Source organism: Microcebus murinus, chromosome 25 (assembly GCF_040939455.1).
Source record: "Microcebus murinus isolate Inina chromosome 25, M.murinus_Inina_mat1.0, whole genome shotgun sequence".
Taxonomy (NCBI): domain Eukaryota; kingdom Metazoa; phylum Chordata; class Mammalia; order Primates; family Cheirogaleidae; genus Microcebus; species Microcebus murinus.
The window spans coordinates 14734772-14754310 of record NC_134128.1 but is presented as its reverse complement, the minus strand read 5'-3'; the positions used below and the strand labels follow the sequence as shown (position 1 = coordinate 14754310).

Sequence of the window (19539 nt, the reverse complement as noted above, 5' to 3'; positions counted from 1 at the left end):
ATTTCTAATTTCTTCATAAAAGCTCATTTTGCCCTAAAAGTGGCGGCGTGACTTTGTACCGGGACACATTTAAACAAACAGTGGGAGACAAAAAGAGATTTGCCTCGGAGTCCCTAGCAGTCAATATTCTTTTTTTTTGAGACAAAGTCTCACTCTGTTGCCTGGGCTAGAGTGCCGTGGCATCAGCCTCGCTCACAGCAACCTCAAACTCCTGGGCTCAAGCAATCCTCCTGCCTCAGCCTCCCAAGTAGCTGGGACTACAGGCATGTGCCACCATGCCTGGCTCATTTTTTTTTCTACATATATTTTAGTTGGCCAATTAATTTCTTTCTATTTTTAGTAGAGACGGGGGTCTCGCTCTTGCTCAGGCTGGTTTGCAACTCCTGACCTTGAGCAATCCTCCCGCCTCAGCCTCCCAGAGAGCTAGGATCACAGGCGTGAGCCACCGCGCCTGGCCTCAATATTCTTATAATATCAAAGGCTTTTGTTTTTCAGCCAGAAAAACCAGATCTGTTCCTAAGTTGCTACTGGTTCACGGTTGCTTTTGGAGCCCGTGAGGCCGCTGGATGCTGCTGCGCAGCGGTTTGGAATCCAGCAACAGCATTTGGTTTTGATTTGCTGCTTCAAATTGCAACCCAGGTCAACGGGGCTCCCTGAGTAGCGGAAATGCGGGAATGCGTGTCTGCAGAGTTATTTAGGAGCTAGTCAGTCCCATGGGGGCTGCTGTGTCATCCGGCTGGGTGTTTATTTGCATGGCAGAAATACTGAGTGTTGTGTTTGACCTCTGCTATCCACACGATCAACGTGGCTGTTTATGTGGCCCTTCTTGGTGCCGGTACGGGCATTATTCAGGGACAGGGTAGACGAGATGTCTAGGAGACCAGGCACTGGTGTGGGAAGCAGATGAGTCCTGGGAGAGACCGTATTCCCCAAAAGACACACGAGTTGGGGGAGAAAAACTCTTTTTTGGTCATTGAACTAGATCTAGCTTGAGCTTTGCCTGAACCGGAGAACAAAGACACACAGGGGGGTTACCTGCTTCGAAACTGGCATTTTCCCCGCCTACCACTTCCTTCTGGAAAAATGTTGCCCCTTTCTTTCATCCTTTCATTCATTCCTCCCCACTTCTGGCTTTAAAATAAGCTGGCCCTCTTGTTCCATCCCGCCGCCTCCTGCTTCTAGTTTTGAGATTCCCTCAGCGTCAAGATTCCTGATCACGGGCCGGGCGCGGTGGCTCACGCCTGTAATCCTAGCACTCTGGGAAGCCGAGGCAGGAGGATCTCTAAAGGTCAGGAGTTTGAGACCAGCCTGAGCAAGAGTGAGACCCTGTCTCTACTAAAATATATATATATAGAGAGAAAGAAATTAGCTGGATAACTAAAAAAAAAAAAAAAAGAATATATATATATGAATGAGTTGGGCATGGTGGCGCATGCCTGTAGTCCCAGCTACTCAGGAGGCTGAGGCAGGAGGATCACTTGAGCCCAGGAGTTTGAGGTTGCTGTGAGCTAGGCTGAGGCTGACATCATGGCACTCTAGCCGGACAACAGAGTGAGACTCTGTCTCAAAAAAAAAGATTCCCGGCCGTGAGTATCAACTACCTTGTTGGGAGGAAACTGAAGCCCAGGGAAGTGACTTGTCTTGCAGAACTGGAGCCAGACAGAGGTGTCCTGACTGCTGGGCCAGACACCTTGCAAATAATGGCAGGGTGCCTGGGGTGGGGCAGTTAGGTAGCACCCAAGGACACTGTCAGGCCTGGAGATTGACTCCAGAGGCGATTTGGGGGGGGGGATCCTCAGAGCTTGACTGTACCCGCTCCAAGAGATGCCTCTAATCCTGCCACCTGGGAGAGATTTGGACCCGCCCCTCCCTGGGGACAATCACATTTCTTTCCTCCTTATACCTTTGCAGAGAAATGGCTCCCGCACGACAGCTTCTAAGAAGCTTCTAATCGCCCACCTGGACGGGGCAACGTTTTTACTTTTTTTTCTGCTCACAGATCTACCTCGCTCAAAGGTGACCGTCTGCCACCAGCACAAGCTCCAACAAGAACACAGCAGGCCACGAGCGGGTGGCCTTGGAGGCCTGGCTCACCCAGGCCAGGCTCGGACGGCCTTCCTGGGAACCTGTGGGAAACCAGGGACCCTGTCTTCCCAGACCCGATGACCAAGAAAAAAATTAATCCTCTTAACAAAGAGACGTTGTTTGCTCTTCCAGGCGATCCTGCCCCTTGCGTTCAGGATAAGAGAGACTGTAACGGCATTTGCTATGTCAAGGCCAATGGCGCTTTTATCTTGGGGGATGGCAGACGCTTTGAGAAGCAAAACTTGATTCAAGACGAAGAAAATCAGACTCCATCCTGTGTCCTGCAGTCCCCACTGCACAGACAGAAAAATAACTTGTTGATCATGACTTTTCAAACTATACAAGAGGTGAGCTAATGGCACGCAAATTCTTCTCTGGTCAGGAGAAGAATTCTACTTAAGGCCTTGGAGTGGATGTAGAGCTCACTGACTTCCAAAACATTTTTCCTTTTTAAAGGTGTAACCGCTCTAAGGAGGAATTTAACTCAGGCTAAAAATGTCTCTACAACAACAAAAACAACAAAGTAGAATCCCATATAAAGGTCCTCGTTAACTGCCTGTATGCAGAGGCAGCAGTCCTTAAACTTCATGGCATGTATCTGAGTCACCTCGAGGGTTTGTGGAAACAGACCCTGTTGGGTCCCATCTTCTGAGTCTGTAAGTCTCAGCTGGGGGACCCCGAGCTGGGGTGTCTGACAGGCGCCCGGGTGATGAACTCGCTGTTGGTCCAAGGAACACACTTTGAGGACCAGGGCAGGGAGGATGCTGTGCTGTATGGACCGGCAAGACTGAAGGACCTGTGCCCTCTCCTGGAGTCACACTCTCAGCTACGGGGAGCCACCTAGTCCAGGGTCACGCCCCCCTCCCTGGGGGTCACCTGGATTTAACGATCGGTTGATGCAAATGGATCAGGTACAACCTCCAGCCTCAATGACGATGGCAGCAGCTCAGAGGGTTGCTCCAGCGCTGCGTCCCAGGTCGAGGGACACCTCGCTGGGACTGCATCGCAGCTCAGCTCCTCCCTGCGCCTGGCCCTGCTTTCGTCCCCTTCCCCTTTGGTGTTGATCCCAGTGCACGCCCCAGTACGCTCCCTGCTGCGTGCGTGCGCGAATCCATCTTGGACTGCTTCCCAGGGAGCCTGACGTCCCACACGTGGGGGGGGACAGTCACTGGAACGGCCCCTGCTCAGAGAGACCACTCCTGACACCATGCGCCACCCCTGCCACTCTTGCTTACTCTCATTTACTGTCTTCATAGAATTTAATGTCCCAACGCTAGATGTTACAGATTCATCTAGTGTTATCATTTCGCTGCCTTCCCCCCTAGACTGTAAGCCCAGCGAGGGCAGGGACCTTGTCTCTCGAAAAGCGAACGAGCTTCCAGGCGGGAAGAGCCTCACGTCCTCACAAGCAACTCTGAGAGTTTTAGTGAACTGAGAAGTCTAGGAAAATGGATGGTGCTTTCAAAAGTGTTGCCTGCAATTGGTGATGCCTTACATTTGCTTAGTGCTTTATGTTGTTTGTTTGAAAGCAGTTCATTCCATATGTACAGCAACCCCATACTGCTACAAATAGGGGTCACTTGCAAGGGTTGGGAGGGGAGAAACCAGCTACGGTTAGGGGGAGCGATGGGCTCAACCAGGAGCCTGCGGCCAACACCGCCCACGTGGAAGTGTTGGCCTCCCGGGTCTGCACCCGGGACCCTGCCTCTGCATCCTCCCTGCAGGGGAACTCAAGTCAGTCCTCGATGAGATTCCCTGGAAGTCTGACTTTCCCCGGGGGACCCTCACTCGGGGGTCATGTGGCTCGAGAGGATGTCACATTCAACAGCCTCTACTGAGGCTGGGACTGCAATTCTCACCTGGGAGGGGAGATTGGGCTCCTTCTCCCAAAGGGGGAGGGTTCTCCTCCCTCTGCTGCTGGAGAAGAGACACGTCTAGGATCGACACTTCCAGAATGGGATCTCAATTTGCACAGAATGCCATTATGCTTTTTCCCTTTGTTTTTGTTTTTTTTTCTTGGAGAGTTATTTTTAAATAGCAGATCCTACCCCCTACCCCTCAGCCCCCCCATCCCACCCCCCGCCCCCCAGCAGGCTGAGGACCCATGGCCAGGGCCTGTCACCCACAGGCAGGGAACCCTTCCAGGGCCACTCAGCAGTGCCCCGAGATCTGAATGCAAACGGAGGTGGCCCTTTGATCCTACGCCATGAATGAGCCGGGGAAGGCTGCAAAATGCGAAGAACGGCCGAGTGCACGAAGTGGAGATTTCCCCCAAGTGTGCATAGAGCGCGGTTTCCAAGGGGAACATCCACGATGGAAGGAGGGAGGCGGCCACCCAGCACCCGCCGAGGTGGAGGGCCCTGCGCCCAGACCACGCGTGGAGCACGCGCCGCCGACAGGGGCCGCCGTCAGCAGCGCGCTGGACAGGGCGTGCTGGACAGGGCGTGCTCCTCGCCGCCGCCGTGCAGCAGGGCCACGCCCGGGGAGTCGGCGCGCAGCTAATGGAATATTTCCTGTAAACATTATTTTCCCTTCCTGCCTCATCATCTCATTTAGTGCAAAAATCTTTACTCATCTGGGGATGGCAAAGTAATGCATCGACTCCCAGAGCCAACGCCCCTGCCTCTGAGACGCTCTCAGGAATCACAGCAAGCCACTCCGGCCGCCTGGGGACAGGGGGCCAGACCATTTACTCCGGCTCCTCCCCCCAGTGCCTCAGAGGGGACCCCGCAGTGCTCCTAAGTGTGCATCTAAGTGTCCATAAAAGCCCCTCTAATTGCACATCGAATAAATAAGTAAATGCCGTCTGCTGAGTATGTAACAAGGACTGGCGTTGCCATTCTGTCCCAGGCGGGCGGATTTCATCAAACACGGGCCGAGAGTGGCTGCATCTGTAAGTGATGGCTTACAGATCTTCGATATCCCTGGCAGGGACGGCTTTGTGTTGTCACAGGCTTCCTGGTACATGCGGACAGCCTCAGACACAGCCTGCAGGAGGGATCTGTATTCGGACTTAGTGCCCCGTTTGGAAAGTATTTGTTCAACGGCTTCTGATGACCAGAGAGAGCTGCTCTGTCCACAGGTCTGCAGGGTGCAAAATACAGGGGTCTGGCAGAGAAGGGGGCTCAGCCTGGTGCTGGCCCTGAGTTCAGTCTTTACTGCCCGGTCTCGTCTCACACCTCTGGTAGGGACGCTGCAGGAGAGGCAGCCTGTCCCAGAGATCAGAGCTCTCAGGCTTTCTCAGGCTTTGATCTAAGGAATGCAAGGGACTCCTCCCCTAAAGAGGAAGCATACGGGAGACAGATTTTATCTAGCCTTATTATCTCTGCTCCCTGGGATCCCGATCTTGCCGGAGTTAGTAAACAATGCCTCTTCCATATGCATCATTTAATCTTCATTCAAATGTTTTCAGGGGAGAAAGAGGAAAACCTCTTTCAGGCACCAGCACGAGTGCCCCAAACCTTCGGGATAGCGGATTTGAGGCATGTGGCTGTTGATGCCCATTTTCCACGGCTGGCATTTTTTCCTGATGGTTTAGGTCTCTCTACCCAACTGCAAATGCAAACTAAGGTGAAGCTCCATTTACCTTAAGAGTCCAAGTGCCAATCGGACATTGTCTCACTGTTTCCTGCAGTCCACACCCTGTCACTTAGGCAGAGCTTGTGTAGACACCCTCATGCACCCATGTGCTAAAATGGGATCTGGTGACTAGGGTAAAACGGGGTCAAGTGATCGCTGCAAGATTTGCTTTAATGCCACTGTCACTTTCCTTCTACCTCCTCCTTCACCATGGCTGACCCGAGGCAGTTAGAAGTACAGATGCTGTCCGCCCTGGGACCCTGAGGCTGCGTCCACAACCGTGCAGCGAGACGGCCATCCACAGCCACAGGGAGGAAGGTTCAAGACCCCAAAGGGGCGTCGCCAATGCCACATGGTGTCCGAGTGGGAACAAGAGCTCGGCAGTGGGCGGCAGGCAGAGTGAGGGGAAAACACCACGGGTGACGGACAGAAGTAGGATTATACTGCGGGCTGGTGAGAGGAGAAGACAGTTCATGTCTCATAAAGAATCCTGCAACCTATCCGGTACTGTTTAGAGTCTGCCTGGCATTTTAAAAAGAACTCAGATGCAACTGAGGGCCACTATTCTGGAAAATAGGCGTGTATTATATAGATTCTGATGTCTTTTAGTCTTGTTTGCTAGGGCATTTTGGGGGCTGTTCTGAACACGTTTTCCCAAAATACCATCAAATTTGGCATTCAGAAGTTCAACATTTCTGAACCCTTCTGAGCACGCACAAAAGCCAAAACCCAGTCTGCAAGGTGTCCCCATGTGTCTAGCTGTGCCCGACACGTGTTCCCCGAAGGCAAAGAAGCAGTGTTGTTTTGCTTTTCTGTGTTTTGCAAAGCTCAGCAGCTTGCGTTTTGGGTGGTGCTTCGGAAAAGCAGGGAGCCCGTCTGTTTAGAACGTCCAGGCAGCCGATGCGGGGGCCAACTGTTTTCTCTTTCCCTCTCTACCTGTGAGGTCCCTTGCATTTGACTCCATTTTCCCAGAGCCACCCAACTCCAGGGTGTGGATTAAGTGAGTCAGGGTGAACTCTGAAACTAGAATGGAAAACTGCAACCCAACTGGAGAACCAGAAACTCGCTATAGTGTTGCCCATTTGTGGACAGCCCCCAGCCACCCCTCCTGAGTGGCTTAGTATTATTACTATTATTATTTTTGATGGCCCACATGGAAACACTTGAGTGGATTTTCAAGGCGCTGCTGAATGACTCCAGTTGTGCTAATGGGCTGAGACATTATCAAGGTTGTGCATGCCAGCAGAAGCCTCTAGACCTTGCAAAGCAAAGGGTGCAGGCCCAACCCTGCCCCTGCCTCTACTTGAATGTTGGCTCTTCTTGCAGCGCCATGTGACAGAGCCGCCGTAACTGGGTCAGAATGTCAGGGAGGGCCTCTGCCTGCCGCCCGGTGGGAGCAGCTGCCTGGGCTGGAGATGCAGCTGTCGCTGTAGAAGCCTCCAGGCGCACAGAACTGGCACTGGGCACCACTCCCTTTCCCAAACATCCCTGGAGGCTCCAGGTGGCGGAGCTGTGCCAGGCACCGGAGCCAGGAGGGTGTGCCGCCCCCTTGAGGGCCACCCCACCCTTCCCACACCGCCTGGCAGTGTTGAGTCCTGTGCTTGGGGCCCCCACAGCCCTCCCTGTGCAGGGACACAGCTGGTCACACCTGCTGAGCCAGGCTGACCTTCCCAAGTCTGAGCTGTCCAAGGAAGCACAGATGGCTGCAATGGTGGCCTTGGTCTCCAACTGCACATCAGAATCACCGCGCGGCTTTCTGCACTCTCAGTGGCCAGAGACACAGTGAGTGTTCATAGAGGAAGAAGTGGCATCTAGATATTCTGGCAGTTTCGTGTAAGCTTCTGCTGTACAGCTGAGGTTGGGAGCCACTGGCCCAGGCTGGCTGCGGTGGCCAGTACTTTGTAATCCCAGCACTTTGAGAGGCTGAGGAGGGAGGATCGCTTGAGGCCAGGAGTTCGAGACCAGCCTGGGCAATACTGCAAGACCCTGGCTCTACAGAAAATTTTTACAAATTAGCCAGGTGTGGCAGCGCACACCTGTAGTCCCAACTACTCAGAGGCTGAGGTGGGAGGATCGCTTGAGCCCAGGAGTTTGAGGTTATAGTGAGCTACGATGGTGCCACTGCACTCTAGCCAGGGCAACAGAGCAAGACTCTGTCTCTGAAACAAACAAACAAACAAACAAACAAAGGCAATAAATAAATATAAAGCAATCCTTGCATGTCAAGTGTCATGGGATAGGAAAATTAGATTCGAGACCAGCCTGGGCAACATAGAGAGAAAACTCACCTCTACAAAAAATATTAAAAAGTTAGCAAAGTGACGTTACAGGGAGCTATGATCATACCACTACACTCCAGCCTGGGCGAAAGAATGAGACTTTGTCTGTTACAACAAAACAAAAGGAACCACTGGCCCAGAGGCATTGCAGACAGACATTGGCACGTTGGGTGAGAACCCGCATGGACACTATTCACTGTCACGTGCATGCATCTCTTTAGTTGCAGAGCTCGGGAACCAGGGTGTGTGCCTTTCGTATTGAGGCTCACAGAGACACATGTGAGCCTCACATGTAACAAATATGGCTTCTTTTTTTATGATGGTGATGGTGTTGGCGACAAGAAAAGAAGAAACACCCGGGTGCGGCGTTGCTGTGGCCGGGACTTGGGAACGGCGGCTCCCATTGAGAGCTGGCTTTGCCTTTAAGTCCATGTGCCGTCCCAGCAGAGGTGGGTGCCCTTGAAGCTAATGGAGCTGAGGCTTTGCTTTCCCTCCTGGGCCCTTCAAAGGCCTGTTCTTAATTTCATGTTCAGATGGTACATTCATTTCCTAAGTGGGGAGGGCGCTCAAATTTATGTAAGCTTCAGGGCCTGTGCGCGCCTCGCCACGGCTGTCAGGACGGGGCACTGAACGCTGCACTCACAGCCACTGGGGTGCCACCTGCCCCCGCGCCTCCTCCCCCTGCCCAGGCGCTGCCTCAGCTCTGCTCTGGAAATTTCTGCTGCTCTTGAGCTCCGACTTGAAGGCCCAACTGCTTACTGGTCACAGCTCCAACTTACTGGACCTAAGTTGGAGGTCCCCTGAAAACTCCAGATCTGCACGTCCTATGTACTGCACTCACTGTCGCCCCAGGTCTCCTCCTTTCTTAGAGTCCACACTCTGGTCGACCTGAAGCCTGGAGTCCCTCCTCCTCTCTCGGCCACCCTCTCCCCGACACGGATGACGACTAGCCCTACCTTCTCAATGTCCCGGGTCCCTTCTCCACTCCCCTTACTGAGCGGCGGCCCCCAGCCCCGCCAGGTGTGGCCTGCGCTCCCGGAACGATGCCCCAGCTGTCCCCACCCACGCAGCTGCCAGAGGACGGCTCTGCGACGGTGCAGACCTGACGGGGACGGCCTGCTGCCGCCTACGGAGGACGGAGTCCTCCTGGCGGAGCCCCCAAGGCCTCCAGGAGCCCGCCCGCTCTCCTCGCACCAGGTTCCGGTGCGCACAGCGCTGTGTCCCCTCCCCGCTGTCGCACCGTCCTGTCCCCTCACTGAGCTTCTCGAGCACGCTGGCCTCGCTCCCGCAGGCCTCCCCACGCCACTCCTCCACCTGCAAAGCTCCAAGACCTCGAAGCTGCTCCTTGCCCTTCGCTCCCTCTGTGAGGACGTTTCCCTCCCTCTGGAACCCACCGCCGACCCTCGCGGGGACGTCTGTGGTGGCACTCAGACCCCGGCTCGGCTGTCACACGTATCTCTCTCCCGGACAGACGGGGCAGGCCTGGGGGACAGGATTTATGTCTCATTTACCTCAGTGCCCAGTGGTGTGCTTGGCACACAACAGGAAAACAATGGCCATTTTTGAATGGATGAATGAGTGAATGAATGAATGAGTGAGTGAATGAATGAATGAATGGCGGCTCTGATAGCTACATTGTCTTTTTTTTTTTTTTGAGACAGAGTCTCACTTTGTTGCCCAGCTAGAAGAGTGAGTGCCGTGGCGTCAGCCTAGCTCACAGCAACCTCAAACTTCTGGGCTCAAGCAATCCTCCTGCCTCAGCCTCCCGAGTAGCTGGGACTACAGGCATGCGCCACCATGCCCGGCTAATTTTTTCTATATATATTAGTTGGCCAATTAATTTCTTTCTATTTATAGTAGAGACGAGGTCTTGCTCTTGCTCAGGCTGGTTTCGAACTCCTGACCTCGAGTGATCCGCCTGCCTCAGCTTCCCAGAGTGCTAGGATTGCAGGCGTGAGCCACCGAGCCCGGCCTCCGTTGTCTTTCAATTAGTAACAGGCCTAGGAATTCCAATTTCCTCCTCAAAGGCCACAGAAACACAAATTATTTTAAATAACAACACAGTCTTGAGTTAGAGCCACTGCCCTGGAAAACTATATTGGCCTTTTAACATTTTTAATTCACCGACCTGGATTAAGTTCCACAGATCTTTATAAATTCTCTCATTCGATGACTTATCATTCATGCTTTGGCTTCTTGCTTTTCCTTATCTTGAAGCCCCTTTTAGAGTCTCGTACTAATAGAATTTCCTGAGCCCTTGCTAGGTTTATGTATAACAGGTGCCACCTCATGACCTCCTCAATCTTCACTAGAACCTCAATTCGAGAAATGAAGACAGTTTAAACCTATTAATAATCAATTGAACCAAACAGGTATGAATACTTGCTAGCATGTCTTTCGATAAGCCTAGAGGGAAAGGAGATTTCAACCCCGGATTTTAATGAGCTCTGGTATAGATCTCAATTATCCACGTGGTCCTAGGTCTTCCACCGCCCTGGGCACGAAAGAGCTGGATGTACCGCAGCCAGGATTTTGCGAAAGGCTCTAGGAGTATTCCTGGCTTTTGCACGCAGAAAAAACAGGCAGATTGAAAAGAAAAGAGAGTAGACGTAAAAAGATAGAGGGAGGGAAGAGAGAATTCTAGAAGAAAAGGCACGGTAAATTAAGGCCACAGGGAGAAAAGGCTCAGGGGAAACTGAAAGACAGATACAGGGAGAAATAGCTACATTGACCCCACGACCAAGAAAAGTCAGAACACGGCGTCCAATTCAGTCTTGTTGCGCATAAATGGAAACCAACAGGTTTGGAGACAGCCACGCACAACACACCCCTCCAACAGTCCCCAGTGAACAATTTCTCCCTCCTTTGCTCAGCATCTTCTCTTAGAGCATAAACGACTTACTGATCAATTGAGTGAAAATCCTGCCCAACATAAGGCCATTTTCCCCCTAACCACTTAATACAGAAGCTGGCTAAGGACCGATGTTAAGTGGATCAACTCAGATATGCAGTGTGGGTTTCAATCCACAGCGGCTTGGAAAGCAGTCTGGAATGACATAATGGCCCGACATTGCTTTCTCTCTGCTAAACCAAATGTGGTTTCGATAGGCTCTTAATACACATCGCAGGTTCGAACTGCGTCCCACCTCCCTGTCACTCTCCGCCAGAGAATGACAGCACTCGCCTCGAAGGTATTTTGCCATTATAATTTTTCAATTTGCTCTGGTCTGAAAAAATGTGTGTAACTGAAAATTCAAACTCTGTGCCCTCTTTAAACACCTCGTTCTGGGTGTACCAGGACTTTGCCGGATTTCCAGGAAGTCTTTTATTTTTTCACCTCTTTTTGACCTATAATATCTTTTTTTTTTTTTTTTTTTTTAAGCTCTTCCATCTCCCCCTACCCCATCCCCAAAAACCTTCGGGAGAACTCAGATTGGCCTCAGGATTCAGAGACAGATGCCACTTTGTATTTCCAAAGTTATACAGCCCACCTCCAGGCCCCCCACCCCCTGTAAATTAAGAAACACGACAGCGCCTCACAAGTTCTTTTGCCCATCTGCTCTAGGGGTGGGGGGAGGCCTAAGCCAGTCACCTTGCTTTAAGTAACTGTAACAGCTCAGGTTTCGTTAGAGACAGGGAGACAGAATATTTACCCAGGGAACTCAGAATGGATTACTGTGGATATTTGTGTACACTTAAGTTAGCCGGGCACTGTTGAGTCTGTAGGCTGCATTTTTACGCCTTCCCACCCTTCCTGTGTTCCATCTCTCCATCTGAGAGCCATCAAACCCACACGAGCGAACACCCTTACCTTCCTTGGCTTCACTTTGTCGTGGTAGTCATACTGGAAGATTCCTTTGTAGCTCAGCCCCAGCCACCACGGGATGCCCTGCTTGTCCTAGGATGTCGAAAGGAGCCTGAGTAAATACACGGCCGGAGGAGGACACCACCAACCACGAGGAGATTCCAGGCCCAGCTGAAGACGAGGGAAATGCAATCTCCCTGGACTGGACCGAGCCCACCTGTCTGCCTTCCACCTTAACAGCTGTGCCCAGTATCTAAGGACACTCCCGTTATGCGAATAGAGGGGACATGGGAAGTGTCCAGGGCTGGGGACTGGGCTCTGTTCCCAACCAGGTACACAGCAGGGTCCCTTCCCCTTTATAAATAAGGAGCAAATGCCCTGTTTTTTTTTTTTTTTTTTTTTTTTTTAATAAGACTTTAGGCTTTGCACGCCGGGCCCCTTACTCGCCATCAAGGAAAACTTGAGAGCTGTTGCACATTCTCATGAAAGGACCTTCTGAGCGGAGAAACTGTCATCGGCTGTCAGAGCTAGAGGGGCTGTGGGGGCGAAGGAAAGTGACTCCTCTCATTTTAAGGGCAAATCGCAGCAAAGAGCCGGCCCGGCTTCACTGTGGACCCTCCCTAACCCCAGCCAGCCGTCAGAGCTAGAGGGGCTGTGGGGGCGAAGGAAAGTGACTCCTCTCATTTTAAGGGCAAATCGCAGCAAAGAGCCGGCCCGGCTTCACTGTGGACCCTCCCTAACCCCAGCCAGCCGACGGCAGTGCAGGCTGGAAGGTGTGACACCCCTGAGGTCCTGCTCGCCCCGGAGCACAGCTGGGTGCCAGGCTGGACGAGGAGGCAAAACCGCAGCCCAAACATTCTCAGGACCGAGTTAGAAACACCAAGTCCCTGTGTGTGCCTTTAACAGAGACCTCTCATCGCCTGAGTGTAAGTTGCAATTCTACACTCAAACGGAATGATTCTGAATCATTAATGCAAGCTGCCAAATGCTAATGTATTATAGTATGGACAACCAAGCAGTGTTTCCCTAGATTTGTCCTACTTGCCAAGTCTCTGAACAACCTAATACGCCCCCCTGTCATGGGTGTCTCGAAAACTCAAAATTGGCGCAATGGTTTTGAACTATTTGTGGGGTGTGAGTTATTTCAAGATGAGCACAAAGACAAAAGGCAAAAGAGACACATTTTGAAATTTTTTTAAAGTTTCAGGGTGTATGATTTTGTTAAAAAATGTGAAAGGTAGCGTAAATCCTTGTCTTATAACCCAGTCTCTAGGAAGTACCTGTGTGCATGCAATGGTTTCAGAGACTAGAAATCCAATGCCGCTACTGCAGGTGGACCAGGTAAATGCTGTCATTACACCAGGAGATCGCAAGGCCACCAAACAGGGAGCCCAGCACAGTTGGGTCAGGCTCGCTCGGCTCGTGCTCTTTTTCCACGTCAGCAGCAGAGCGACTGCTTTCGCTTTGAGATTCCCAGAGCCAAGCACCCACACTGACTTGGCGCTTTGGAAAACACAAGCCCTGCTTCTGGGTCTCTAACAAACTGAAATAAGAGCACATTTCTAAGGTTTTATTGGAATGCAGAAAGTATATGTATATATATACGTATCTCAGAGACAGCTTTTTTGTTAAGTTCTAGGGCCGAGAAAGAAACAGAGCATAGGTTTAAGCAAGACGAAAGACCAGATGGAGTTTGCTCTATCTCAAATATCCTTCCAATGTTCACAAGACTTTTATAGGGGTAGTCGGGGAGGCCAGTTTCTCAATCTCTCTTTTAATCGCATGAGATGGAAGCGAGCTAAAATGTAGGACAAACAGCAAACCAGAGAATATAGTCCAGGGATTCCTAAATTCCTGGTTCCCATCCTTGACTATAGACTTCCCGGCTATTCCTCACCATGGAGTCTTTCCACGATTGAGAGAAAAGCTCACAGTTGAATTTCTATGAAATGCCTCTTATCAGAATGTCCAAAGCTATTGTGGGAGCCTTCTGTTTCTTGTACGGTAACGAGATGGAGAGATAGAAGCTCTCCCTGGCAGTGCTGTTAACACCCGCCACCAGCACGGATGAACTTCCAGCCTCTTCTCATGAAGAACTGAATTTCCTCTGGGGGAGCCGACTGTCCCCTACTGCAGTGGCCATGTCCCCGGCACAGCCTTGCACAGGGTCATCTCCTTAGAGGATCCACCTTTCTATCAATAGTACGGGACAGGGAAGGCCCCAGGTGGCCAGGTCACACTGCTCATGACAGACTGTAGCTTAGGCTAAGGGCAAGGCTGGTTGTGATGGCTGTAGGAGTTCCTGCAATGATGGTGAACAGGGATTCAGAGCGTCCATGGGAGAGAGGAGCTTTGGCAGGACATTGGGAGGAATTTAACCACTGCAGGCATTAAACAATCCTGAGCCAAGCTGTGGGATGAGACTGGGCACCCTCACATGCCTCACAGCTCCGGGTGTAGTTCCAACGTGTGTTCCCACCATGGGAACACATATATCCGTCCACTCCATTCCACTCTCAAGAACATTTACTCAGCAAATATTTACTGGGTGGGCACCCACTATGTGCCAGGCACTACGCTGGGTTCTGGGACTATACAATAGAATGCAGCTACATAGCCTTCGCCATCTCAAGCCTGCAGTTTAGCAGATGCTAGAGGCAATTCAGTGCATGCCAATGGCATGCAAAGCGTTACTCGAGCTACCATGGCTGGTGCAAAAATGAATGAAACATGGTGCATGTTCTAGTCTAAAGGAATTAAAAACAGAGTTGGGTGGAAACATGGGGAAAGGCACTGGTGGATGAGTAAGAAAGAGAATCTCAGGTTGGGGGGTGAACTGTCTTGAGTTCAGAAGTGTTTTCTGCTCTTTTGTGGCCAGACTCTGGGCAATGACTTAGTTATACTTTTCATGTGAGGGCAAATTAAGGCAGAAGAAGGAAGGGAACTTGTCCTTCTGAGAGGCTCATGGTGGAGGGCATCTTTATCTATTGTTTCAAAGAAGAGTTTGCAGCCTGGAATATTATGGATAAAACAAAAGAGAATTTTGAACGGGGCCAAAGTCAGCACTGGGCTTGGCCATCACAACATTCGAGAAGACAGATAGCGTCTTCATAAATGGTCACGTACTCAATTTGTCAGCCTATAAATAATCCCAGATCTCCTCCTATGAAGCTGCTTTTGTGGTGTTTGACCACCACGAGAAACAAAGATTCTGATGAAAGTTCTTGTACTTTCTCTATAGTTTCTTGCATTTGGATGGAGTCTTCCTACTGATGCACTCAGTAGTCTCCTCTGCCAAGATTCCTCTGAGACCAAAAGGAAGTCAGGGTTTATCATATTACTTGACAGGAGGAAGCCTGAGTTTTGAAGCGTAACTGTTATTGAGTCTCACTACATGGGGGTGTAAAATGCAGAGGCCCAGCTCCCCCGAGCATGCAATCTTCCTGCCTGGTCCTCCCCGTTCCCCACTCCTACCAAAAACAATCTTTAGTAAGATCAAAGTAAAAAAAAAATGAGAAGTTTTTGTTTACTTGTTTTTTTTAAGGGCCAAATGAGCTCACTCACCTTCACCGCATAGTAGTGAACCCCGTAGGTTGGCAGGGACTCCACGATGCTCATGTAGCTGGGAAGACAACACGCACACAGACGGGGTGGTTACTCGGCAGAACTGGGGTCACACACATATCTGTGTGTACGTGTGTGATAAACCTCTCAGAGTGACTACTTACTTGCAAATTAAAATGAAACATACACCCGTCCCCCCAACCCCTGCCTGGGAGATGGGCTCCATTTCCAAGAAGAACGGAGCGATGCTGACATGTCATGTACTCACACGCACACACAGTCTCCACGAGCGCAGGGAAGGGCCACTTACTTCACGATTGCTTGACCTCTCGTCTGGCCGTTCAGCTTCTTGTAGTGCTCAATTACTCTGTCTTCACTAGAATGAGAAGAAAAGAATTCCGTTACGGGAGTGCCAAGGTCAACGGCCAAGACTCCTGCTAGTGAGACACTTCTGAGCCCGAGCAACTTCAGGAGAAGCTCCGATCTTTCCGAGAACACAGAGGACGTGACCGCTCCTTCAGCCAGGGCCACCTGGTTCTGTTTACACCCTGGGCACCTCAGTTAGCCAGGGGGAATCCATGCCGACTGCCGGCCCAGGGCCCGCCTTAACAACTTGTACCCACATTCATGACGTCCCAAAGGAGTACATTTGAGCTTCTCCGACATTAAACATCTTGGAGAAGAGACCAGACGTGCATCGCTCGCAGTGAAAGAGATCAATAACGTCACTTCTCCCACTTTCGATTTTGACATGGTGGGGAAGGCTAGGAGTCCACGCACAGTTTAACTGCATCCTCCACTTAGGGTCTCTCACGGCTGACGTCACGGTCCTGGCAAGGCCGAGCTCGCACATGGAGACCCGACCGGACGAGAACCCGCTTCCGAACTCACTCAGACTTTCAGGGGGTTCAAGGCGGGGCAAGACGGACAAACAGAAACCTCTGGCCATCGTCCCTCCACACGAACACCAACTTCAACAACTGTCCGCCCGTCCATGCGAGCAAACCAAAAGTCAGAAGAACCAAAACCCAGGTGAGCAGTCTCCGACGGTGCGCAGGGCGGCCCGGGTGGCGGCGTGTCCCTACTTGGGAGGTGACCCTGGCGCCCTCGGGTGGCAGCAGTGGCTGTGCCCGCTGCGGTGATGGAACCCGCAGAGCCGGCCTTGGAGCCTCAGTTCTCGCTCTCCTGCCGCCTCCTAACTACAGGCAACTCCAAGTTCAAGTTCGAGTGTGACAAAGGCCTCTCCTGACCGACAATCCCAAGGGGCACCGTCTCCAGGCACGGCCCTGGCAGTGCCAGGCCTTCGGAGTCATGGCAAGAGGTTCGGGGTCCATTCCCCCCCCCCCCCGAGTCCACAGCCTCGCTGGTGCATTTCCTGTCACTTGGTCTGGGGTTTTGTGAGGTCGGCGCCTAGATCAGGGTCAAGCAACTCGACGCGGACAACCTCCTGTTTCCTCTGCAGCGCTGGGCAGAGGGTCCGGGGGAGGTGGGGAGATGAAAGTCAAGGTCGGGCCGAGCACACGCCAGCCTCATGCAAAGCAGCAGAGACAGGCCGTGGGAGACACCATCAGAAAGCTGCTGACCAGCCACGCTGCCTGCCCAGGGTCTCCTGGTGCCCAACAGCTGCAGGAATCTATCGCCCCCCCCCCCACCTGGGCCTGTACCTCTTGCTGCCTGAGACCACCTGTGAGGCCACAAGGGCGACCTTCTCCGTCCCCAATTTTTCTTGCTCTTTTGGTGGCCCCATAATGTGTGAGCACGGAGCAGATAGTGGAGACAGCGCAAGAAAAATCCAGAACGAGAGGCGGAGAGAAAGAAAGGGAGGGAGGGAGAGGCAGAGAGAGAGAGGAGAAGAATTCATGATTCCCAAGTACACACGGGGGTGTCACAGGTTGGGAACCAAAGAAACAAAGAGGTGATCACGGACCCACCGACATGGCAGCCCTCAGTGGCAGATGACCCCTCCCTGCAGGAACATCCGGCCTCTCGAGTGACCTTCCTGCACCCCCATGTCCTTCCCCACTGGTTTCCTGGAAGCAAACGGCTAGCAGGGAGGGGACAGAAGATAAGGGCCCAGGAGCAGGAGGAACTGGGGTGGAGGGTGACAGGGTCCCACGAACCAGGAAACACGTCCAACACTTTTTGGTGTTCGCGTGTGCAGCCTGCATGCCAGGCGGGTCTGCTCAAACCACCCGAATGGCTGTCCAGTCAGTTTACTGCCTGGAAAAGGGTCCAGACAAGATGAAACGCTAGTGTAATCCGTGTATTTCAGAAAGTGTAGACCCAAGTCACGTGCTGTAGTCTATTAGGATTGACTTGTTCTTTGTGTTTTTCTTTTCTTTTTTTTTTTTTTTTGAGACAGAGTCTCACTCTGTTGCCCAGGCTAGAGCGAGTGCCGTGGCGTCAGCCTAGCTCACAGCAACCTCAATCTCCTGGGCTCAAGCGATCCTCCTGCCTCAGCCTCCCGAGTAGCTGGGACTACAGGCATGCGCCACCATGCCTGGCTAATTTTTGCTATATATTTTTAGTTGGCCAATTAATGTCTTTCTATTTTTAGTAGAGACGGGGGTCTCACTCTTGCTCAGGCTGGTTTCAAACTCCTGAGCTCAAATGATCCTCCCGCCCTGGCCTCCCAGAGTGCTAGGATTACAGGCGTGAGCCACCGCGCCCAACCTGTGTTTTGTTTTAATAAAAACGGTTACAGTGACTTTTGTTGAGCAGTCAGAGGGAACACTGGAGAAGCAGAATTGTCCTTGTCAAATGGCAACGGTCAGAGCTCAGGAGCCCAACAGGATGTCAACACAACACCCCAGGAACGCAAGCCCCGCTCGGCCTTGGGCCAGACCGCGCTCTGGGAACCTTTCAAACACCTGGATCATTCAGACTCAGTAATTTAGGGCCCGACAGATGAACTAGGGCTTACTGTTACAAGGCAGCTCAATCAGGAGATATGAAACACTGCAGGAAAATAAAAGAATCACTCTCTTTTGCAATGAAAAAAAAAAAAAAAAAAAAGCCTGTGGTTCTCCCACATCTCAAAACCTCACAGATCCTGCCATCAAATGACAGTGGCTCCAAATGAAACCCGAGCAGCACATGAAAGGCTCTCCAAGTAGGCGAAACTTCCAAAGTGAAATTCTAGAAGGGTTTTTTTTTTTTTTAATAGAAACAACAGAAAAGGAGAGGTCTCACACACAGTACATCATAGCAATACATGCAGAAACCGGTCTCACGAAGACATCAGGGACTTAATTCATGCACCCAGGAGTGTCACCGACCCCAGGGGGTCTTACCAGTAGGCCAGGGAAGGGTGCTCCTTCAGGGCTTGGGTGGGAAGGGCCGGCAGCTTCTTTAGGTCGCTCCTCACTACTTCATTACTGCAAGAGAGAAATGCCCAGAAATGCACTCGCTCTGAAAAAAATAGCCATACTCTCTCATCCAACCTGGCCCGGCGACTTGTCCCAGAGACCCCACACATCTGTTCCCTTTCATGAAGAGCGGTGGGAGGGAGGGGCATGCTTTTTTTATTTATTTACTTAACAGAGATGAAAAAGGAAGGCACAACACCCAGAGCCCCTGCAGCTGCTTCTCGCAGGGCAGAAAGCAGGGCAGGGAGCCCAAGGACGACCCAAGTGCCTTTCCAAATGCTGCTCTCAAATAGTCAGCAGTGCAGACTGAGCACCCCTGGGCTGCCCTGAGCAGAAATCCGGGAGGGGAAGGGTCCCCGGGGTGCCCCTGAGGGAGGACCCTAGAAGCAGCTCCCCAAGGCCCCGCTGTCAGGCTCAGAGTGTCTAAGAATGGGCACTGTCACTGCTTTCTCTGCAGAGGGACTCGCCTTGCTACTACACAATGCCGGTTTGCTTTCCTTAGCTTGATTGTGTGCTGGAAACCGTCTTCTGAAATATGGTAAATAAACTGAGTTTAGGTTGAGTCTCCCTCATCTGAAATGCTTGGGAGCTGAAGTATTGCGGATTTCATTATTTTTTTCGGATTTTGGGATATTTGGTTGAGCATCCCAAATTCTGAAAAATCTGAAAAAAAAAAATCTCAAAATCTAAAACCCGAGGTTGCTCCAATGAGCATTTCCTTTGAGTGGCATGTCATGTCGACATTTGAAATGTTTCAGATTTTGGAGTGTTTCGAATTTCAGATTTTCAGATCACGGAGACTGAAGAGGGCCCAAACGACTTAGGAAGTGTGAAATGTACTGTCCACTACAGGCTGAGC

General features: G+C 51.6%; 1 protein-coding gene across 9 annotated transcripts in view; it reads right to left on the bottom strand.

Annotated features, from left to right (window-relative positions):
* The window catches only part of FRMD4A (FERM domain containing 4A), a 551472-nt gene that overhangs the window by 67365 nt on the left and 464568 nt on the right, over positions 1 to 19539 (bottom strand). For all 9 annotated transcript variants that reach the window (XM_020284197.2, XM_020284196.2, XM_020284200.2 and 6 more), the window contains 4 exons: positions 18606 to 18689; positions 15623 to 15688; positions 15313 to 15370; positions 11755 to 11841 (listed from right to left, as the gene is read on the bottom strand). In XM_020284197.2, the coding sequence (XP_020139786.2) occupies positions 11755 to 11841; positions 15313 to 15370; positions 15623 to 15688; positions 18606 to 18689 (295 nt within the window). The remainder of the gene's footprint in view (positions 1 to 11754; positions 11842 to 15312; positions 15371 to 15622; positions 15689 to 18605; positions 18690 to 19539) is intronic.